Source organism: Populus trichocarpa, chromosome 4 (genome assembly GCF_000002775.5).
Source record: "Populus trichocarpa isolate Nisqually-1 chromosome 4, P.trichocarpa_v4.1, whole genome shotgun sequence".
NCBI classification, from domain to species: domain Eukaryota; kingdom Viridiplantae; phylum Streptophyta; class Magnoliopsida; order Malpighiales; family Salicaceae; genus Populus; species Populus trichocarpa.
The window spans coordinates 1,969,455-1,994,620 of NC_037288.2; the positions used below are offsets into that span (position 1 = coordinate 1,969,455).

The 25,166-nt window shown below is 39.2% G+C and overlaps 1 protein-coding gene across 1 annotated transcript; it reads left to right on the top strand.

Annotated features, from left to right (window-relative positions):
- Nucleotides 1-521: 521 nt before the first annotated feature.
- On the top strand, nt 522-24,501 carry LOC18097422 (uncharacterized). Its single transcript, XM_052452267.1, is given in 14 exon segments — nt 522-1,549; nt 2,354-2,491; nt 2,620-2,741; nt 2,855-3,065; nt 3,168-3,405; nt 4,118-4,268; nt 4,383-4,712; nt 5,766-6,576; nt 8,190-8,327; nt 8,451-8,572; nt 8,688-8,898; nt 9,005-9,242; nt 9,855-10,005; nt 19,800-24,501. Coding segments are annotated over 14 exon segments (4,068 nt in total). The 5' UTR covers nt 522-720; the 3' UTR covers nt 20,178-24,501.
- The last annotated feature ends 665 nt before the right edge of the window (nt 24,502-25,166 follow it).

The following is a 25,166-nucleotide window of genomic DNA, read 5'->3' on the forward strand; positions in this document are numbered from 1 at the left end:
TAGTTTGAATTTTCATTTTCATCAGTCATAATTTCACAAGTTAAAGGCACATTGATCGCATCCAGTAAGTCTGTCTCATTCAGATGGATCAAAATTTAATTGTATTATTTGAATGCATGTATATATGTGGAGTTCCTTTGGTATTATACTGTGTGAAATAATAGCTTGAATAATTAATAAATTTTCATAGTAGTATTAATTTATAAGGTATCGTTAAAATCATTTTGTTAATATTTTTCTAATAATATTGAATATATTAAAAGCAGAGTCTCGATGTGTTATCAATGACCCTTTCTTTTCTTTTTTAATCCTAGATTAATACTACTATAATGTATATGTGATTCGGATTCTTCCCTATTTTGTTTTCAATGTTCTCATGATTGAATTTTTGATGGGTCAGTTCTGCACAACAATGGAGTAGTTTTGAAAGTTGATCAAGACCTTCTGTTGCCATCCAACAACAGTTTTCACTTAACAAATTTCCACAAATTAATTTGATTAGGATTCTTCCCTTTTTTTTTTCCATGTTCTCATTGAATTTTTGATGGGTCAGTTCTGCACAACAATGGAGTAGTTTTGAAAATTGATCGAGACCTTTAGCTCGTACCTATTTTTACAGTGAATGCAAGCATTATTTACTTCATTGACTTAAATCTTCATATATTCGCAGGGCTAGTAGATAAAATAAGAGCTGCTAGCTAGAAAACTTGATCACCAAAAATGAAGTCTCTCAATTTCTTCATAGCTCTACTCTCCTTGCTTAGCCTTGCTACTATCACTAAATCACAGGACCCTTCTTATCTCTATCGTTCATGCAGTAACGAGACAACTTACACGAGAAACAGCACTTACCAAGCCAATTTAAATCTCCTTCTTTCTTCACTTGTGTCCAATGCAACCCGCAATAATCTTAATGGATTCTACAACTCCTCTTTAGGGCTGGACCCTGATGATGTTTATGGCCTGTTTCTTTGCCGTGGCGACGTTAACAAAAATGCTTGCCAGAATTGTGTCGCCTTGGCTGCCAAAGAGGCAATCCAACGTTGCCCAGTTGAAAAAGTGGTCGTTTTATGGTACGATTTGTGCTTCTTGCGCTACTCAAACAGGGCTTTTTTCGCTACCATGGACCAAGACCCAGGAGTGACCTTGTATAACACTCAGAATATCGCATACGAACCTGAACGTTTTAACCGACTAGTGGCTACCTCCATGAATGATACAGCCACTCAGGCTACAAGTGCTACTTCAGGAGCTAAAAAGTTTGCAGCTAAAGAAGTATATTTTAATGAGTTTCTAAACTTGTACAGCCTTGTTCAGTGCACACCGGACTTGTCAAGCTCGGATTGTAATCGATGTCTTAGGATAGCTATTTCTAGTTTGACCAGTTGTTGTGGCCAAAGGGCAGGAGCAAGAGTCCTGTATCCAAGTTGTAATATTCGGTATGAAACCTATGAGTTTTATAATACAACAGCAGTGGCGGCAGAGTCGCCACCTCCTCCTCCGCCCGTGATTCGTGCTCCTCCGCCCTCTCCAGTGTCGGGATCAAAAGGTAAAGTTGTTTTTTGTTTGTCTGTCGAGATTAATTAGTTGAACCAACTGTCTTTATTTGGTTTCAATTTAGACAATTGATTATAGTAGTTCTTCCATTCATGATGAATCCATTTTTTTTTCTTAATTTTGATTTGTAAAAAAAAAAAAACAACCGAGACAGAGGGACACGTATTAGAATTTTTATTGTAATTTTACAAAAACAATTGAAAAATAATTTGAAAAAAAAAGCCAGTTAATCTTTTTTAAATTTAATACTTTTTTCCGATTATTTATTTATTTATGGCTTATTTATAAAAGAAAAAAACCGAGACAGAGGGACACGTATTAGAATTAGTTATTCTCGCTAGAAAAAAAATATTTTTTTTCTTGTAAGAAGACAAAATTTTTTTTTTGCTTAAAATACTTTTTGTTAAATCTTTTACATATTTCAGTTATGAAAAACCAATTAGCTAATACTGTAGCAATTATTTGAGTCTTCTTATAAATGAACAGATTGTGTAACACTATTCAATAAAGGATTAGGTAATAGATTTATTGATGAAACATGATTGATGGCGATAAATGAATGATATTTTGATTTAATTTCTCATGAAAAGTTTTGATTGTATATGTTCGAGCTTTTCTATCTCTTACATAAAATTTATTTCATTTCTAGCATTTTTCTTTAGTTTTTTTTTTAAATTTCAACATAAATAAATAAAATCCCAACATGAATAAATCTTTTATGGTGGTAAATAAAAAAAAAAGGTATAATATATTTAAAGAAATAACTAATGATTGAAACATTTTGGTTTATATTCAGGAAAAGTCCGTGTCTCAACAGTTGTAATTATTGCCATTGTCGTTCCTGTTGGTGTTTCTATTGCGCTTTTCTGCCTGGGTTTCGGTTTCCTGAGAAGAAGGGGAAGAAAGAACAGAGATTCGGTGAAAGAAAAGGATGGTAAAGAACATAATTTTTTTTTTTTTACTTTAATTGGAAAAAAGCAGTGCCTTTCTGTTGTGTACTCTGCCGATGTTGCACGATAATATTCTCAAAAACTCAATCGAAGATCTACCTGTGTTGTGTAGTTGGAGATGAGATTTCAACTGAGGAGTCCTTGCAATTTGATTTGAGTACTATAGAAGCTGCCACAAACAATTTCTCCCCCGACAACAAGTTAGGCGAAGGAGGGTTTGGTGAGGTTTACAAGGTAGGCAATTTGCAATGCGTTTACATTTTCAAGAACCGAAAAGCTTGTTGCTTTAGGATTTAAGAAATTATGAAAAATTGTTTGCTCAACCATTGGTGAAAGTGCATTCTCAGGGAACATTTCCTAATGGACAACACATAGCTGTGAAGAGGCTATCAAAATATTCTGGACATGGTGCAGCAGAATTTAAGAATGAGATCGTATTGGTAGCCAAGCTTCAGCATAGAAATCTAGTTAGGCTATTGGGCTATTGCCTGGAAGGGGAAGAGAAGTTACTAATATATGAATTTGTTCCCAATAAAAGCCTCGACTACTTCCTATTTGGTTTGGCTTTTCTTAACATATATTTTCCGTGTGATGCATCCTGATTATTTATTTTTCTTAGCTCCATCCTGATTATTTAATTTTTTGTATAAATACATGAAGATCCTGCAAAACAAGGACTGTTGGATTGGTTAAGTCGTTACAAAATCATAGGGGGGATTGCTCGAGGTCTCCTTTATCTTCACGAAGATTCCCGTCTCCGAATTATCCACCGTGATCTTAAAGCAAGCAATGTTTTGTTGGATGGGGAAATGAATCCCCGGATTGCAGATTTTGGTGTGGCAAAGATTTTTGGAGTCGATCAAAGTCAAGGAATTACAAGCCGAATCGCTGGAACATTGTAAGTACTTTTCAGGCCTAAATTCTATATTTTGTTCGTCTACACTATCGTTTATTAAACCCTTATCTTTAGTGTTACTATAGAAGCATATCTTCATCCATATTGTTAAGTTAAAACATTATCAAAAGAGAATTTACAAAAAAAAAAAAAAAAAAAAACAAGAGGCTATAACAAATAACTACGGTTAACAAACTCTTAAAAACAACTTCAAGTTGTCCTATTATATTTCCTTTTTTTTTTACTTTCTAGTTTTAAATTTAAGATGAGAATTTATTTAATTTTTCAAAGTACGTAATGATAATGTGAAACGAGCACCCTTACAATTACTTAAAAAAAAAAGACTTTGCATGTTGATCCGAGCTTGAGGATGCCTCTTATCTTTGAATTAAAATAAATAAATAATGATAATAATGAAAAACATACGACATAATCAATTGTTGGGTTTCTTAACTCTCTTTTTTCTAAATATTAATTCATAAAAATCCCTTGTTGCGCCAAATGATAGAGGCGAATAAAGTCTCGAGGAAAGTGATTACATGTGGAAGTCATTACTTTCAGATTTGCATGGACAATCCATTTAAGAGGATAAAATCATTTGGATATACGAAACCAATTCAGTTTGCAATTAGCTATTTATTAGAGTATATATTGAAAGCATTAATTGTCGATGTTCTTTTTCTGTAATCGATGCTGATTGTTGGATATACTCTAGTGGTTACATGTCTCCGGAGTACGCAATGCACGGACAGTACTCCGTTAAGTCAGACGTGTATAGTTTCGGTGTCTTGATACTCGAGATTATCAGTGGCAAAAAGAACAGCAGTTTCTATCAATCAGACAATGGCATGGGCCTTCTAAGATATGTAAGAGAAAATTCATTGTACACATTTTTATTTTATTCATGCCAAGATCAACTACTCATCTTAAAAGGGGAGAAAAAGAAGAATGTTACCTAACATAGCTGCTGATTGTTTCAGGCATGGCAGCAATGGAAAAATGGGGCAGCACTGGAACTAGTGGATCCAAGCTTAGGAGATTCTTACTCTAGAAATGAGATCACTAGATGCCTCCATATTGCCTTACTGTGTGTCCAAGAAGATCCAAACGATAGACCCACATTGACATCAGTAGTTCTCATGCTCACTAGTTTCTCGATATCGCTACCATTGCCTCGAGAGCCATCAAGCTTTGAGCAAAGCATGACCATCTCAAGCTTGCCATTAACAGAGCTGGAGTCTGACCAATCTAATATCAAGTCGAAGCCTTTGTCCGTGAATGATGTGTCTATCACAGAACTATATCCTCGTTAATGCGAAGAAAACAGTCTCCCAAACATGCATGCATGTTAGTTTATACAGGGGATTGGAGAACAAAATTTATGAATGCCGTATGGTCTTAAAAATCAAACAATTTATTTTTTATGAGCCTCAATGAGATGTATTTCAAAACAATAATGCTGTTTCTAATGCTTTTTAATTCTCTCTCTTGGTTCTGTATCTTTTTTCTATTTTATAAATATTGATTGTTATAACTTAAATATTATATGGTTTAAACTATTGTACTTGGTTGGATAATCTTATTTGAGATGTGTTCAAAAGTCTTTAAACCAAACAAATGTCTATGCGACTTACTCTATTGCCTTTTTAGTCAAAGCGAATATTTTTATAGTTGTTCATTAATCCTTTGAACCATCTTTAACATTTAAATTTTCGATCTAACCAGTGGTGGGTCAAATTTTTTTCCCCAATGAATATACTTATAAAGTACGAGTTGAACACATCAAGTGTACTTAATTCAATCCTTTTGAGGTTATGCATGGCTAGAACCTACCGAGTGTACTTGATTTATAACTTGTATTAGGCATTTGATCGTCAAGATAGAAGACATGATGTTAGGTTAATTATTTTATAAAAAAAATTATAAAATTATTATAATTATAAAACTAGAAGTATCCCGAAACTCTAATAGACAGATAATTGCAAATGTAAATCCCTTAGTCGAAAAAACATTTTGTAGAAAATTTAAAGAAATGATCACACCAGGAAAGCAGAGAGCAACACGGCAAAGAACAGTGATTGATAATGACTCTCCGTCCACTAGCATTGCAACCCACGCATTACCTTGAAGACTTGTGTCTCCTTGAAAGTTTAATAGGTCAGTTCTACACAATAATGGAGTAGTTTTGAAAGTTAATCAAGACCATTAGCACGTACCTATTTTTCTCCCCTAAAAGCACAAGCAAACAGTGAATGCAGCATTATTTCTTCGTTGACTTGATTCAGTCTTCATATTTTGGCTGGGATAGGTGAAAAAATAAGAGCTGCTCGCTGCTAGAGAACTTGATCAACAAAAAAAAATAAAAAATGAAGTCTCTCAATTTCTTCATAGTCCTACTCTCCTCGCTTAGCCTTGCTACTATCACTAAATCACAGGACCCTTCTTTTCTCTATAATTCATGCAGTAACGATACTACTTACACGAGAAACAGCACTTACCAAGCCAATTTAAATCTCCTTCTTTCTTCACTTGTGTCCAATGCAACCCGCAATAATCTTGATGGATTCTACAACTCCTCTATAGGGCTGGACCCTGATGATGTTTATGGCCTGTTTCTTTGCCGTGGCGACGTTAACAAAAATGCTTGCCAGAATTGTGTCGCCTTGGCTGCCAAAGAGGCAATCCAACGTTGCCCAGTTGAAAAAGTGGTCATTTTATGGTACGATTTGTGCCTCTTGCGCTGCTCAAACAGGGCTTTTTTCGCTACCATGGACCAAGACCCTGGAGAGTTCCTGTTTAAATCTGATCAGAATATCGCAGACGAACCTGAACGCTTTAACCGGCTAGTGGCAACCACCATGAATGATACAGTCACTCAGGCTACAATTGCTACTTCAGGAGGTAAAAAGTTTGCAGTTGAAGAAGTATATTTTACCAAGTCTCTAAACTTGTACAGCCTTGCGCAGTGCACACCGGACTTGTCAAGCTCGGATTGTAATCGATGTCTTAGGATAGCTATTTCTATTTTGCCTAGTTGCTGTAGCCAAAAGCCAGGAGCAAGCATCCTATATCCAAGTTGTAATGTCCGGTATGAAACCTTTAAGTTTTATAATATAACAACGGTTGCGGCAAAGCCACCACCTCCTCCTCCCTCTCCATTGACAAGACCAAAAGGTAAAGTTGGTTTGATTTTTTTTTTCTTTTTCTTTCTTTTGCTTTGTCCAAATTAATTAGTTGGACCAACATAGTCTTTATTTGGTTTCAATTTAAACAATTGATTATAATTGTCCTTCCTTCATGATCAAGCAAATTTTTTGTTGCTAATTTTGACTTGTAAAAAAAAGAGACACGTATTAGGTTTTTTATTGTAACTTAAAAAAAAGATTAAAAAATTAAATTCAATTCCTTTTCCAATTATTTATTTATGGCATATTTCTAAGAAAAATTACATTTTTTTAATTCTCACTAGAAAAATAATTTATTATTTTATAATTAAGAAGACAAAAATTAAAGATTAAATATTGCTTAAAATTCATTTTGTTTAATTTTTTACTTAATTATTTCTGTTATGAAAAAGTAATTAGTTGCAATCTTCTGGGTCTTGTAAATCACCAGATAGTCTAACATTATTCAAAGATGGATTAGGAAATGGATTTATTGATGAAACATGCTGTGATAAATGGATAATTAATATTTCAATTTAAGATTTCATGGAATGTTTTATTGTATTTGTTTGAGCATTTCTATCTCTTACATAAAATTTATTTCCTTCCTAAGATTTTTCTTTGGATTTTTTTTAAATGTGAACATAAATAGTTTTTTTTCAGATGATAACATAAACTCAAAAAGGGTGGAGAATTCATATATATAATTATAACTTTTTACATATCAAAGTATGTTTGTACTAATTAATTTTAATGGGTTAGAATAATGGTTAAAAGAATTTACTCCTTTTTTTTTATAACTTTGGAGTCAGTGTCTAAGAGCATTTGTTTTTCTCTCTTTTATGATAGTAATAATGCTACTATCTTTTCAAAATTATTCTTTTATAATAATAATAATAATAATAATAATAATAATAATGATAATGATTTTATTATTATTATTAAAATATATTTTGAAGAATAAAATAATTGATTTTTTGACTAGAAATACAATATACATATCCTTAAACCATGCATGTATTGTAAAATAGTCAATGGATAGAAGTATCCAAGACTTCGGATCAATTTTTATATTTTTTCTCTTGCCATTTCCGATTTTTAGCTCATATAAACTAAAAGCTTGTGCTTACCTATATAATTAATGGGAATCCAACCCTGTCCTTTCTTTTCTTTTTCAGTTTTCGCTCTTTCCATTAAATTGTTGAAGTATTATATAACCAGTTTATCCTTTTTCAAGAGATCTTAAAGACATATATTTTTTAAAATAAATGCTTATGAGTGTTGGTTTCGAGATTCAAATTTAAAAAGTTAGGGAAGGGAGTAGTACACTGAACCAATCCCTTAGGCTTTTTGTTTTCACTTTTTGATAGTAATAGCAATATTGCTGTCTCTTTCTCTCGTTTTAAATTTTCACCAAGAGAATCTAGTTTGAAAGAAGCTAAGAAAACTCAATAAATGTAATTTTGATTCTTATTTTCTGAACATCCGAAATTATTATTTCATTTTCTTTAAGAAAAATATTTGTATTAGAACTTAAAATATATCGTGAAGAATAAAGCAATTAATTATCTCACTGAATTACTGTGCACTGCATATGATTGACACATTTTTGTTTTCATTCAGAAAAAGGCCATGTTTCAATAATTGTGATTGTAGCCATTGTCATTCCCATTGCTGTTTCTATGGTGCTTTTCTGCATAGGGTTCAGTTTCCTGAGAAGAAGGGCAAGAAAAAAAAGAGTTTCCTTGCCAGAAAAAGATGGTAAAGAACATTAGAAATCTTTTCTAATTGGAACAAAACAGTGTATTTTCTGTTGTGTGCTCTGCCGATGTTGGATAATAATATTCTCAAAAACTCAATCGAAGATCTGTCTGTGTTGTGTAGATGGAGATGAGATTTCAACTGTGGAGTCCTTGCAATTTGATTTGAGTTCTATAGAAGCTGCCACAAACAATTTCTCCCCTGATAACAAGTTAGGTGAAGGAGGATTTGGTGAGGTTTACAAGGTAAGCAATTCGCGATGCGTTTAAATTATGAAGAACAGAAAAGACCTTGTTGCATTAGGATTAAAGAAATTATGAAAAATTGCTTGCTCAGCCATTGATGAAAGTGCATTCTCAGGGAACACTTCCTCATGGACAACAAATAGCTGTGAAGAGGCTATCAAAATATTCTGGACAAGGTGCAGCAGAATTTAAGAATGAGGTCGTGTTGATAGCCAAGCTTCAGCATAGAAATCTAGTCAGGCTATTGGGCTATTGCCTGCAAGGGGCAGAGAAGATACTAATCTATGAGTTTGTTCCCAACAAGAGCCTCGACCACTTCCTATTTGGTTTGACTTTTCTTAACCAATATTTTGCGTGTGATGCATCCTGATTATTTATCTTTCTTAGCTCCATTCTGAATTAATTTTTTTTTTTTTTGATAAATACATGAAGATCCTGGAAAACAAGGACTGTTGGATTGGTCAATTCGGTACAAAATCATTGGGGGCATTGCTTGAGGTCTCCTTTATCTTCACCAAGATTCCCGTCTCCGAATTATCCACCGTGATCTTAAAGCAAGCAATGTTTTGTTGGATGGGGAAATGAATCCCAGGATTGCAGATTTTGGTATGGCAAAGATTTTTGGAGGGGATCAAAGTCAAGGAATTACAAACCGAATCGCTGGAACATTGTAAGTACTTTTAAGGTCTAAATTCTATATTTTGTTCGTCTACACTATCGTTTATTAAACCCTTATTTTTAGTGAAGCATAACTTCATCCATGTTAAAACATTATCAAAAGAGAAGTTACATAAAAGAAGATGAGAATTTATTTAATTTTTCAAAGTACGCTAAAGATAATGTGGAAAGTGCTCCTAACAATTCCTTTTAAAAAAAGACTAATCTTAATTCACGTGTATGTTGATCCGAGCATGAGGAAATTAACCTATCTTCGAATTAAATTTTTTTGTTAATATATAGAACATACATGTTAAAAACTATATAAGGTCATGCCTTATTGTTGAAAATATTCGACCAATAACATATATCGATAATCAATTGTTGTGCATTTTTTTTTCTAAATATTAATTCATAAAAATCCCTTGCTTCACCAAATGATATAGGCTAAATCTACAAGTCATTAATTTTCAGATTTGATTCGACAATCCATGTAAGATGCCAAAATCATTTGAAAGTAGGAAAACTGATTCAGTTTCAATTAGCTAATTATGGTATATATTGAAGGGATTAATTGTTGATGTTCTTTTTCTGTAATCGATGCTGATTGTTGGATACACTCTAGTGGTTACATGTCTCCGGAGTACGCGATGCACGGACAGTACTCCGTTAAGTCAGACGTGTATAGTTTCGGTGTCTTGATACTCGAGATTATCAGTGGCAAAAAGAACAGCAGTTTCTATCAATCAGACAATGGCATGGACCTTCTAAGCTATGTAAGAGAAAATTAATTGTACACATTTTTATTTTATTTATGCCAAGATCAACGACGGGGAGAAAAAGAGAATGTTTCTGAACATAGCTATTGATGGTCGCAGGCATGGAAACATTGGACAAATGGGACAGTGTTGGATTGTTGCCATTATGTGCAGCAATCATAGAGCATTTACAACCTATCTTCTAGAAGAGGATGGCTGCCATTGCCATTGTCAAAGAGGGCTGCTAGGTGCAGCCACCTTTGTTGTAGAAGAGCTGGAGTTGGCAGCCACCTTTGTTGAAGAAGAGCTGGAGTTGGCAGCCACCATTATTGACCAAAGAACAAGTGGAGCAGCACCATGGATGCCTATAAATAGAGGCATACGGTTGAGAGCAAAATGAGAGAGTTGAGAGAGGGAAAGAAGAGCCAAAGATGTGAGAAATGTAGGAGAGAGTGGGCTGCCAAGGCAGCCAGCAGTAGCTGCCATTGCAGCACTGAGAAGAGAGAAATAGAGTGAGGTTGAGAGTTGCTAAAGAGAGGATGATTCCTCCTCCTCTATTGTTGTAAATCTTGTTCTCTCCCTATATAATCAAATGGCTTCTCCCGTGGATGTAGGCGGTTTGCCGAACCACGTTAAATATTGTGTCAGTGTGCTTTACCTCCTATAGGCAAATATCAGAACATCACCGGTCGGAATTCCCAACAATTGGTATCAGAGCACATGGTTTAAAGGGGTGTTTGATTTTTGCTCAAAAATGAAAGTTGTCAAAATTGTGTTTTGATCATACCACTTTGTAGAGGAGGCCGAGACGAAGCCAACGGTGAAAACGGCGTCAAAATCGGACGTCGGACATGGCCACACTCTCCATCACTCTCCGGCAAGGCGTCTGCCCACGCGCGCAGACCCGCCCCACGCGTCTTCTTCGCCCGGATGAGTTGACCCGACCCGAATACCAGTTGACCCGACCCATGTGGCTGACTCGGATAAGGATGACGTCAGCATGATGTAAAAGTGACGTCATCATGAACACTAGACATGTGAGGGATGACATTAGCATGATGTAATTGTGACATCATCATGTACAGTAGCATGGCCCATGATGACATCAGCCTGATGTAATGGTGAAGTCATCATGCACAGTAGGCATGCCATGTCAGCAGCCACGTCATAGACCAGTCAGCGTCCAGTCAACAGCCACGTCACCAAAGTGGGACCCACCTGCCACGTCACCAGACGCAAGCCGAACTGAGCCGAGCCGAGTTGAGCCGAGCCGAGCCAAAAAGGAGCCGAGCCGAGCCGCGAGCCAACGGATAAGATTCTGTGCAGCGGAGTCTACGTGCAACCGGATCTGAGATTGAATCTGGGCCGTTCATCAGGCCAGAATTGTTTTGATCAAATCTTAGCCGTCTGAAATGCGATTTGGACGATTTCAGACTTGTTTCCAGCTAATTTGATTGTTCCGGATGCAATGGTACGGTCCGATCGTTGAGATTTTAGACCAAAAATGGCGGTGGTGAATTAACAAAAGAGATTGCCCGATCAGGAGGCATCTGAAGGGCATTATGGTGGTCGATGGAGATGAAGAAGAAGAAGAAGAAGAAGGTGCACATGTTTACCCAATTATATGTGCTGAACTGCTACGTGGGGAGAATTTTAGTTGCCTTGAAGGAAGGCAAAATTGGGACACTCTGGACACCCGATCATGTGGACGATTTGAGGTGGAGAGTGGAAATTGATGAAGACAAATCTTGACGAATCTAAGAACTGGTAGTCTCGCCAGATGTTGAGAAATGATGTATCAAACCAGTATATTCCAGATCACTTGTAAAGGAAAGCCGCAACAAAGCTAGCAAATGGTTGTATATACGGAAAGACAGTACGATGGATAGATATGGCCTGAGAAGTTCTGTCTAGGAGATTGGGTTTTAAGCGGGACCAGTGTGACCCCTCCAATCTTTCCTGGGAACTTGCTTAGTGGAAGGATTATCCATACGGTACTATTTTCATATATATAGCAGTTTGTAATGAAATGGTTGAAGACTAGCAGGATGACGGCACAAGGGAACAGTTGGGTTCCGTATGTTCAAGGATCTGATGAAGTGGTGATTTCTCCAAAGAAGTTAGATTCAGTGACTGTGATTTCTCGAGGGGAGAATTGATGAAAACCCTGATAATGGAAGAGAAATACAGCAAGAGGATAAAGATTGGCACCCTATTTTGACTTGGATAGATGTGGTGACAGGATGAGCTGCTGTCAAACATAAGCAAGGAATAGGGAAAAAATCTGGAGAACCGAAATTGCACGAGAGCACACGGAGATTGTGCAGGAGTACCCGTAGGATCCAACGAGGTATTGTAATGAGACGATAGGTGCAAGGAGAAGAAGAGTTCCCAGATGAAGCTCAGAGCAGAGACTGTGTGAAAAAGTTGTACAACAGGAAGTCTCTTTGTGCTCTTGATAAAGGCAACAAGCGAGGACCTTTCCAATGCATGCAAGGATGGAAAGATGAGCTGTTGCAGAAGCACCTAATTAAGGGGGTGCGACCGCCGATAAAAGGCGAAGACACCAAAGAGAGTTGGTGTGGGTGGAGCTATCAAGCAGAAAGACATAGAAGCTCCAAACATAGAAAATGAGATGGAGGATTGCGAAGAGTGCACCGCAACTCTCTCTTTCTATGTGATCAGTGGCAGTGATCTCTCCCAAGTCCACATGGTGGTAGAGAATCTTGGAGCTACTGGAGACATCCCCGATGAAGGAGGATGTGACCGCTTCATGACGACAGGCGGAGACACCTCGGATGGAAGGTGTGAGGACCATGATATGAGTCCATGTTCAGACCGTCTCATGACGACAGGCGGAGACACCTCAGGAGAAGGTGTGAGGGCCATGATAGGAGCCCAATTTCAGAACGCCCTAGAGCCAATGTGATGGCTAGATATAAGTGGACAAGTGTATAGCCAATGAAGAGGCTATGATGAGTATGGAGACAAATGCAGGATTGACTTTCATGGATATTGCCCCCATGCTAAAGATCAATGAGCTAGAAGACATTTGCCTTGGACAATAAGTGGATGACTTGTGGAGCATTAAGACGCGACTGCTATGAAGGAGCAGAGGGCATGCGCAGGTTCCGGGAACAAGTTGACTCTTGTCAAGGTGGTGAGCTCAGTAATGACATTGTAATACTCAGAGTATGAAGATAGAGATGGATCAACCTTTAATGGGCTGTCCCCATGGTTAAAAGGGAGAGCTACCTGGACTCTTGAGACTAAGAGTGGGAGACTCACGGAGAAGTAAGGCGTGGTTCCTAGGGAGGAACAGAGGGCAGACGCAACTCCAGGATGAGTAGACTCTTGGAAGAGTGGTGAGCTCGTGATCATATTGAAATACTCAATGACTGTCGCACTTGGAAATATCCGTTTGAGGGGGTGTTGTAAGCCTTGGTGTAAGGCTTGATAAATCATTCCGGGCCAAGCATGGTTGATATGCTTGAAGGGAATGTTGTTCCAGAGACAAGTGTTAACACTCTTCAGATGAGATGTGACAAACCATCTAGTTGAAGTGATCCTTTGGAGTGAGCAAAGGGGTGCTTGGGTGACTCTGTGATTGAAAGGTTTGGTAAGTACCTGGAAACTTGGCCAAAGACGCTCTCGGAATGGTAAGCTTGGAAGAGCTGCAGAATGCAAGCATGTGCTGAAGAAGCAAGAGGACAATTGCCCACATGAATGGCAAAGGGGGTGATTGTTGGATTGTTGCCATTATGTGCAGCAATCATAGAGCATTTACAACCTATCTTCTAGAAGAGGATGGCTGCCATTGCCATTGTCAAAGAGGGCTGCTAGGTGCAGCCACCTTTGTTGTAGAAGAGCTGGAGTTGGCAGCCACCTTTGTTGAAGAAGAGCTGGAGTTGGCAGCCACCATTATTGACCAAAGAACAAGTGGAGCAGCACCATGGATGCCTATAAATAGAGGCATACGGTTGAGAGCAAAATGAGAGAGTTGAGAGAGGGAAAGAAGAGCCAAAGATGTGAGAAATGTAGGAGAGAGTGGGCTGCCAAGGCAGCCAGCAGTAGCTGCCATTGCAGCACTGAGAAGAGAGAAATAGAGTGAGGTTGAGAGTTGCTAAAGAGAGGATGATTCCTCCTCCTCTATTGTTGTAAATCTTGTTCTCTCCCTATATAATCAAATGGCTTCTCCCGTGTTGGGTATACGACCAAAGTCCCACATTGGCTAGAAATGGGGAGGATCATGGGTATATAAGGATGGACAAATATCTCTATTGGTATGAGGCCTTTTGGGTATAGCCCAAGAGCAAATCCATGAGGGCTTAGGCCCAAAGTGGACAATATCATACCAATGTGGAGATAGGTGGTGTCCATAGTCCTTACAAGTGGTATCAGAGCCAGGCCCCAGAGTTAGCCATGATGGATGAATCCTCGGAATGCCGAACAAAAGGTGGTGGGCCCCCAATCACGATGTAATCCATGGATCAGCTCTATTGGATAGGCGGTGTGCTCCAGATGCTTCATGGACGTGTCCTGATCCCAACACGGTGAAGAGGAGTTGACCTAGAAAGAGCAAAAACTCTCAAGTCAGGTAGTGCTCTCCGGATGCTTCATGGACGTGTCCTAACCCCAACACGGTGAAGTAGAGAATGAAGAATCCTGGTTGGTAGAGAGTGGACGGATGAATGATCGGTTTGAGGGGAGGCTCAGTGGTCCTTTGTTCGAGGGAAGGATTGTTGGGTATACGACCAAAGTCCCACATTGGCTAGAAATGGGGAGGATCATGGGTATATAAGGATGAACAAATATCTCTATTGGTATGAGGCCTTTTGGGTATAGCCCAAGAGCAAATCCATGAGGGCTTAGGCCCAAAGTGGACAATATCATACCAATGTGGAGATAGGTGGTGTCCATAGTCCTTACAGACAGCACTGGAACAAATGGATGCAAGCTTAGGACATTCTTACTCCAGAAATGAGATCGCTAGATGCCTCCATATTGCCTTATTGTGTGTTCAAGAAGATCCAAAAAAGAGACCAACATTGACAACAATAGTTCTCATGCTCACTAGTTTCTCTGTAACGCTACCATTGCCTCGGAAGCCGGCATATTGTGTGCAAAGCAGGACCGGCTCGAGCTTACCAATAATAGGGCTGGAGTCTGACCGATCTACTTCCACGTCGAAGCCTTTGTCCGTTAATGATATGTCAATCACAGAACTATATCCTCGTTAATGCAAAGAAATGAATCTTCAAAACAGGCATGCATGTTAGTTTATACGTACAGAAGGTAGGAGGAGAAAATTTATAAAAGCTGTATAGTCTTAAAAATCAAACAAATTTTTTTTGTGAGCCTCTTGGTTCATTATGATATATTTTCTTCCCAAAACAATTCAATGAAGAGCGCTTGTTCTTGCATTTTATGAATGTAGATTTCTAGTTGTCGGGACTTGACTTTGATGCAAATGTTGATTGTGTTCTCAAAAATTCAAAAAATGCAAAAAATTCCTTAGCTGACTTTGACGCCCATGTTGACTTTGACGCCCATTTCTATGACCCTCCACCACACTATCTCCCACTACCGCCATCTTCAGCGCCTCATGAGTCATGACAACCCATCCACTCATCACCAACCAAATTTCAAGCTCCTCCTTCCTAATCGCAACCAACAAACCCAGTAATGCAACGCCGATTCCCTCCATTCACGGCAATTTCACGACAACTTCAACACCAGAAGCCACCGACCAGCCACAATGATGGAAACCCTTAGCAACAAAATAGCTTTAACAACCTATCGAGGACCCAAACCACCACAATAGCAGCCTTGATTATTAATTTATTTAAAAAAAAAAGAGAAAGTTGTTACATTAGAGAGAGAAAGAAGAACGAAACTTTAGGTCGCCCGATCTCCTTCTGTAAGCGGCAATGAACAACACCGCCAACACAAAAACAAAGACGAAAAGGAGGCACACCTTATAGGCCCATCCAGGCGCCTCCTAGACCCGCGCAACACATGCAACGACGAGCCAAAACTTTTATTCTGCACTAGCACGTGGCTTGCACGCGCCTCAATTGCATCTTTTTTATCCAACCGCCTCAGCTCAACTCTAACCACCTAATGAATTTTTGAACAATTTTTAATACATTATTGAATTTATTTATTTATTTTGATAAAATGTTCCTTATTTTTTGATTGATGATTTTTATTTAATTGATGATTGCAGAAAATTAAAAGTTTGGGGTCCACACTATTGAGTGGTGACCCGACGCTCTTAGGGTGTCTTTTTAGATTGAATAAGAATGGAAATTAATACCACATGATGAGATTGGAAGGATTAGAATTGATTTTGGCTTTCAAGACGTGATGATTTTGGTCTTGGTGTGGAAATGTCATGTGTATGTGTAGACATGTGTTTGTTCATTACAATGTCTAAGTTATTTTTTTAAATTAAATCAAAATATAAAAATAAATTTTAGAATCATCAAAAAATTTATATAATTATTAATTTTAAAATCTAAAAAATTAATTGAGATGCATATGTAAAACACAAATAAAAAAAAAACATGAAAATGAAATGCTGACTTCTTTCTAAGTTGGAATGGAAGAGAAGGATAAGGCCCACTAGGCCTTCCATTAGGAAATTAAAGAATTGGGCATGAATGACCTAAGATTGAGAAAGCCCATCTATGTCATCACTGGCTGCTACTGGGCCAAGCCTTAATTAAGGCTTGAATTCGGTTGGGCCACGTTTCACATGCCCAACAAGCCCGAATTGTACCCCATTCCAGTGAAGTCAATTTTCCTTGTTGCTTTCCTGGTGCTTGATTTTCTACGAGCATTAAGTTTGTTTCCCTAATTTGAGGTGTTCATGATTCATTTTCCTTCTTCTTTTCCACGACTACTGAGATACTTTACAGAGTTTTCAGCGGATATTATACGCATCGATCCGCCGACCATACGATCTGGCCCCCTATTTGACTCATGATGATTTTAATTTGCAGGCCCTACTATCATTGTCACCTTTTTCTCTACCTTGGAGGTGTTCTTGATGCATTTTTCTTCATCTTATTTCCACAATAACTTTAATTGGCAGACGCTACGATCGGGCACCGTGTTGACTCTGACGCTTTTCTTGTCACTATTACATATTCAACGAACCTGAGTGTTTCTCACCTAAAACCAAACAACAATTAAGGCCATTAGTTTTCCATTCCTGCATTTGCTATCCTATTTCAAATAAAAGACTAACAGAACTTGATTTGTGAGAGATTCAATACCCTCATTTTTAAGGCAACGAAAAGCACTTTCGCTTTGGCTATCTGGTTTTCCTATTACACAAATACTTCAGATTTTTCTGCTGGATCTTCAGGAAATTCAAGCTTCACATTTTCCTTTAGGCCTCCTAAATGTTGCCAAGTTCAGCTAGCATTTCATTCTTTCAGCTATAAAGAAACCTTTACTCCTTAATCCTCAACCTCTTTCACATTTATTGCATACTTAAATACAGGATGGCCCATTCTATTTGGCTTTCGGTTTTCTATACGGTTATCTTGTTCATTCCTTTAATCGCAGCCCAACAATTTGAATATCGATACCATATGTGTACGAATGATTCTACTTATACTACGAATAGTTCTTTCCCATTAAACCTCAATGCCTCTCTCTCTTCTCTCTACGAAAATGCCTCTCGTAGCAATGATTTTAGCAGCATCAGTGTCGGTCAGAATTCTGATAGAGTGTATGCGCTCTTCCTGTGCAGAGGAGATAACTCCCCTGAGTTATGTCAGGGTTGCATCAAGACCACCCGTGAAGATATCATGATTCGCTGCCCGAATTACAAAGAAGCAATTATTTGGTATGATAGGTGCATGCTACGTTACTCTAACCGTTCTATATTCTCTGTAAAAGAGGAATGGCCGAAAGCATGGATGTGGAATGTGAATGATATTGGAGATGTTACGGGTCAAAATCAATTTAATGCCAATTTGGGAGGCTTGATGGACCAGCTTATTACTCGCGCTGCGTCTTCTAGTAATTTGTTTGCAATGGGAGACACAAATGGAACAGCATTTAACAGAATATATGGAATGGTACAATGCACTCCAGATATATCTCCATCTCAATGCAGAATATGCTTATCTGGTTGCGTCAGCGATATTCCTAGGTGCTGTAATGGAAAGCAAGGGGGTAATGTTCTCACACCAAGTTGCAGTATGAGGTTTGAAACTTACCCTTTCTACACTGCTCCGCCAGCCCCACCCCCTCCTGCAAGTTCCCCATCTCCGCCAACACCACCAGCAACCTCTTTAAATCCCAGTGGTATGGATTTTATTCATTACCACTTTTAAGACATGATTTCTACCATATTACCAAAAAACTGTTCATTTATATGCAGGAGAAAGGAAGGCTTCATCACGGACAATTGTATACATTTCAGTTCCCGCTGGTGCTTTTGTGGTCCTATTGTTCTCCTTATGCTACTGTTATGCGCACCAGAAAGCAAGGAAGGAATACAACGCTATTCAAGAGGGAAATGGTGTAGAAAACATATAGAGAAATCTACCCAATATTTTATTTTTATTAGTCCAATTAATTTGCTATATCGGCTGGCTTTGAACTATTCTTTTCTTCCATTTCCTGTAGTTGGGGATGAAATCACTTCGGTCCAATCATTACAATTTCAATTGGGAACCATTGAAGCTGCTACAAACAATTTTGCTGAAGAGAACAAGATTGGTAAGGGTGGATTTGGCGATGTCTACAGGGTAAGAAGTCAAACTGACATACTTTTCCTGAGTTCAGTCGTTAAAATCTAAATTCCATCTAAATAATCATCCCGGTATATTCAGGGAACACTTCCTAATGGACAACACATAGCTGTGAAGAGGCTATCAAAAAATTCTGGACAAGGTGCAGCAGAATTTAAGAATGAGGTGGTATTGGTAGCCAGGCTTCAGCATAGAAATCTAGTCAGGCTATTGGGCTATTGCCTGGAAGGGGAAGAGAAGATACTGATCTATGAATTTGTTCCAAACAAGAGCCTCGACTACTTCCTATTTGGTTTGGCTTCTCTTAACATATATTTTGTGTGTGATGCATCCTGATTATTTATTTTTCTTAGCTCCATCCGATTATTTAATTTTTTATATAAATTCATGAAGATCCTGCAAAACAAGGACTGTTGAATTGGTCAAGTCGTTACAAAATCATAGGGGGGATTGCTCGAGGTCTTATTTATCTTCATGAAGATTCCCGTCTCCGAATCATCCACCGTGATCTTAAAGCAAGCAATGTTTTGTTGGATGGGGAAATGAACCCCAAGATTGCAGATTTTGGTATGGCCAAGATTTTTGGAGGGGATCAAAGTCAAGGAAATACCAACAAAATCGCTGGAACATTGTAAGTACTTTTAAAGCCTATATGCAATATTTTGTTCATCTACACTGCCATATATTAAATCCTTATCTTAGAGTATATATTGAAGGCATTAATTGTTGATGTTATGTTTCTGTATCCTATGCTGATTGGTGGGCACTCTAGTGGTTACATGCCTCCAGAGTACGCAATGCACGGACAGTTCTCCGTTAAGTCGGACGTGTATAGTTTCGGTGTCTTGATACTCGAGATTATTAGTGGCAAAAAGAACAGCAGTTTCTATCAATCAGACAATGGCCTGGACCTTGTGAGCTATGTAAGAGAAACTTAATTGCACAAATTTTATTATATTTATGCTAAAACCAACGAGTATTTTTGAAAGGTGAGAAAAGGAAGAAGAATTTTCCATACATAGCTACTGATTGTTGCAGGCATGGAAACAATGGAAAAATGGGGCAGTACTGGAACTAATGGATTCAAGCTTCGGAGATTCTTACTCCAGAAATGAGATCACTAGATGCGTCCATATTGGCTTATTGTGTGTTCAAGAAGATCCAAACGATAGACCCACGTTGTCAACAATAGTTCTCATGCTCACTAGTTTCTCTGTAACGCTACCATTGCCTCGAGAGCCGGCATACTTTGGGCAAAGCAGGACCGTCCCGACGTTTCCAACAACAGAGCTGGAGTCTGACCGATCTACTTCCAAGTCGAAGCCTTTGTCCGTGAATGATATGTCTATCACAGAACTGTTGGGGATTCCGTCTCCCCCATGCGCGGACCGGGGGTGTACTGATATTTGCTCATAGGAGGGTAAAGCACACTGACACAATATTTTAACGTGGTTCGGCAAAACCGCCTACATCCACGGGAGAGAGTCCATTTTATTAGAGATTAGAGAAAGGATACAAAACAAATACATGGAGGAGGAGGATCACTTCACTCTAACTCTACTCCCAACTCTCATTGTTGCACTTGCAGCTGCTGCAATGGCAGCAGCCTTGCTGCCATTGCAGCTCTCCACTTTCTCTCTATACTCTTCACATTCTCACACCTCTCTTACTCAGTTTGCTCTACTCTCTTGCTGCCTATTTATAGGCAAGAATGGTGCCACCAGCTCCAACTCTTCTTCAACAAAGGTGGCTGCCAACTCCAGCTCTTTTTCAACAATAGTGGCTGCCAACCTTTGACATCTTGGATGGGTGCACATGGTTGGTGCAACTCCAGCTGCAGCTGCTGCAATTGTCAATGGTTGTTGCACATTAATGGCAACCAACCCAACAATCACCCCCTTTGCCATTCATGTAGGGCAACTGTCCTCTTGCTTCTTCAGCACAGGCTTGCATCCTGCAGCTCTTCCAAGCTTACCATTCCGAGAGCGCCTGTGGCCAAGTTTACAGGTACTCGCCAAACCTTTCAATCACCAGAGTCACCAAAGCACACCTTTTCTCACACAAAAGGATCACTACAACTAGATGGTATGCCACATCACATCACAAAAGGATCACTACAACCATGCTCGGTCCGGAATGATTCATCAAGCCTCACACCAAGGCTTACAACACCCCCTCAAACGGAAATTACCATTTCCAAGTGCGACAGTCATTATCTGAGTATCTCAATATGATCACGAGCTCACCACTCTTCCAAGAGTCTACTCATCCAGGAGTTGCGCCTGCCCTCTGTTCCACCCTAGGAACCACGCCTTACTTCTCCGTGAGTCTCTCGCTCTTAGTCTCAAGAGTCTAGGTAGCTCTCCACCTTCACCTATGGGGGCAGCCCATTAAAGGTTGATCCATATATGTCTTGATACTGAGTATTACAATGCCTTCACTGAGCTCACCACCTTGACAAGAGTCAACTTGTTCAGGGAACCTGCACATGCCCTCTGCTCCTTCATAGCAGCCGCGTCTTAATGCTCCACAAGTCATCCACTTATTTTCCAAGGTAAATGTCTTCTAGCTCATTGATCTTTAGCATGGGGGCAATATCCATGAAAGTCAATCCTGCATTTGTCTTCATACTCATCATAGCCACTTCATTGGCTATCCATCTGTCCACTCATATCCAGCCATCACATTGGCTCTGGGGTTGTTCTGAACTTGGGCTCCTATCGTGGCCCACACACCTTCTCCTTAGGTGTCTCCGCTCGTCGTCATGCGGCGGTCTGAAATGGGGCTCCTATCGCAGCCCTCACACCTTCTCTAAGGCGTCTTCGCCCGTTGTTATGGGGCGGTCTAATCTTGGGCTCATATCATGGCCCTTACACACCTTCCATCTAAGGTGTCTTCGCCCGTTGTCATGGGGCGGTCGCATCCTCCTTCAGCTGAGATGCTTCAAAGTGGCTCCAAAAAAGTTCTCTACCACCATGTGTACTATGGGAGAGATAACTGCCACTGATTACATAGAAAGAGAAACTTGCGGTATACTCCTCGCAATCCTCCACCTCGATTTCTATGTTTGGAGCTTCTGTGCCTTTCTGCTTGACAGCTCCACCTACACCAACTCTCTTTGGTGTCTTCGCCTTTCATCATAGGCGGTCGCCTTTTATCACAGGCGTTTGCACCCCCTCAATTAGGTGCCTCTGCAACAGCTCTCTTTCCATCCTTGCATGCATTGGAAAGGTCTTCGCCTATTATCTTCATCAAGAGCATAAGAGACTTCCTATTGTACAAACTTTAACAGTCTCTGCTCTGAGCTTCATCTGGGAACACTTCTTCTCCTTGCACCTGTTGTCTCATTACAGTACCTCGTTGGATCCTACGAGTACTCCTGCACAATCTCCATGTGCACTCGTGCAATTTCTGTTCTCCAGATTTCTCCATATTCCTTGCTTATGTTTGACAGCAGCTCATCCTGTCATAACACCTGTCCAAGTCAAAATAGGGTGCCAATCTTTATCCCCTTGCTGTATTTCTCTTCCATTATCAGGGTCTTCATCAATTCTCCCTTCGAGAAATCACAGTCACCGAATCTAACTTCTTTGGAGAAATCACCACTCCATCAGATCCTTGAACTTTTGGAACCCAACTGTTCCCTTGTGCCGCCATCCTGCTAGTCTTCAACTGTTTCATTACAAACTGCTATATATATGAAAATAGTACCATATGGATAATCCTTCCACTAAGCAAGTTCCCAGGAAAGATTGGAGGGGTCACACTGGTCCCGCTTAAAACCCAATCTCCTAGACAGAACTTCTTAGGCCATATCTATCCATCGTACTGTCTTTCCGTATATACAACCATTTGCTAGCTTTGTTGCGGCTTTCCTTTACAAGTGATCTGGAATATACTGGTTTAATACATCATTTCTCAACATCTGGCGAGACTACTAGTGCTTAGATTCGTCAAGATTGGTCTTTCTTAATTTTCACTCTACACCTCTAATTGTCCACATGATCGGGTGTCCAGAGTGTCCCAATTTTGCCTTCCTTCAAAGCAATTAAAATTCTCCCCACTTAGCATTTTAGCACATATAATTGGGTAAACATGTGCACCTTCTTCTTCTTCATCATCATCGACCACCACGATGACCTTTAGATGCCTCCTAATCGGGCAATCTCTTTTGTTAATTCACCACCACCACTTTTGGTCTCAAATCTCAACGATCGTACCGTACCATTGCATCCGGAACGATCAAATTAGCTGGAAACAAGTCTGAAATCGTCCAAATCGCATTTCAGACGGCTAAGATTTGATCAAAACAATTCTGGCCTGATGAACGGCCCAGATTCAATCTCAGATCCGGTTGCACGTAGACTCCGCTGCACAGAATCTTATCCGTTGGCTCGCGGCTCGGCTCGGCTCCTTTTTGGCTCGGCTCGGCTCAACTCGGCTCAGTTCGGCTTGAGTCTGGTGACGTGACAGGTGGGTCCCACTTTGGTGACGTGGCTATTGACTGGACGCTGACTGGTCTATGACGTGGCTGCTGACATGGCATGCCTACTGTGCATGATGACTTCACCATTACATCAGGCTGATGTCATCATGGGCCATGCTACTGTACATGATGATGTCACATTACATCATGCTAATGTCATCCCTCACATGTCTAGTGTTCATGATGACGTCACTTTTACGTCATGCTGACGTCATCCTTATCCGAGTCAGCCACATGGGTCGAGTCAACTGGTATTCGGGTCGGGTCAACTCATCCGGGTGAAGAAGACGCGTGGGGCGCGCGTGGGCAGACGCCTTGCCGGAGAGTGATGGAGAGTGCGGCCATGTCCGACGTCCGATTTTGACGCCGTTTTCACCGTTGGCTTCGTCTCTTCCTCCTCTACACAGTGGTATGGTCAAAACACAATTTTGACAACTTTCATTTTTGAGCAAAAATCAAACACCTCTTTAAACCATCAGCTCTGATACCAATTATTGGGGATTCCGTTTCCCCCATGCGCGGACCGGGGGTGTACTGATATTTGCTCATAGGAAGGTAAAGCACACTGACACAATATTTTAACGTGGTTCGGCAAAACCGCCTACATCCACGGGAGAGAGTCCATTTTATTAGAGATTAGAGAAAGGATACAAAACAAATACATGGAGGAGGAGGATCACTTCACTCTAACTCTACTCCCAACTCTCATTGTTGCACTTGCAGCTGCTGCAATGACAGCAGCCTTGCTGCAATGGCAGCAGCCTTGCTGCCATTGCAGCTCTCCACTTTCTCTCTATACTCTTCACATTCTCACACCTCTCTTACTCAGTTTGCTCTACTCTCTTGCTGCCTATTTATAGGCAAGAATGGTGCCACCAGCTCCAACTCTTCTTCAACAAAGGTGGCTGCCAACTCCAGCTCTTTTTCAACAATAGTGGCTGCCAACCTTTGACATCTTGGATGGGTGCACATGGTTGGTGCAACTCCAGCTGCAGCTGCTGCAATTGTCAATGGTTGTTGCACATTAATGGCAACCAACCCAACAATAACTATATCCTCGTTAATGCAAAGAAAATAATCTTCAAAACATGCATGCATGTCAGTTTATAAAGAGAGTTGGAGATGAAAATTTATGAATGCTGTAAGGTCTTAAAAATCAAGCAATTATTTTCTTATGATCCTCCAGGTTCATTATGATATATTCTATTGCCAAAACAATTCAATGAAGACTGCTTGTTCTAGCATTTTATGATTGCAGACTTCCATTGATTTTTATTTAATTAATTCTATGTCTTCTTAGTTGATCATTCAACACTAAGGTTCAATTTAGCTACAAAATCTGGAAATGCATAACTTTATGCAGTGTAACCTACTACCAGTTGGAATAGTTCATGGATAAATATCCTATTTTCAAATTGTACTACATTAAATGATAAGGCAATATAATGAAGCGTAAATTTTATTTAGGAAATACGGTACTGAAACAGAGTAAATTACAAATTAGTCTTTAAAAAAAATTAAAATGTCTGAAACAGAGTAAATTACAAATTTTATTTAGGAAATACGGTACTTGTGTTATAAAATTTCATGAAAAAAATAAAATTTATTGAACACTATTTAATCAAAATAACAAAAAAAAAATTAAAAATAGGCCAGGCAATAGCATTAGCATGCGTGCCTAAAGCATTAAAACAACGAGACTTAACCCACGCACTAGGCCTCTTTTATATATATATTATTCACTTTTTATTTTTTTTTAGAAGAGATAGAATCATTACAAATGACATGTTATCTATTGGTAAGGGTTGCTAGAAAGCCGGGACATGAGTATTTTATGTTAAAATTTAGTTTTCAATAAATATTTTATTTAAAATGCATAGAAAACACTTGAAAACCTTTGAAATCCATTTATAATCTTA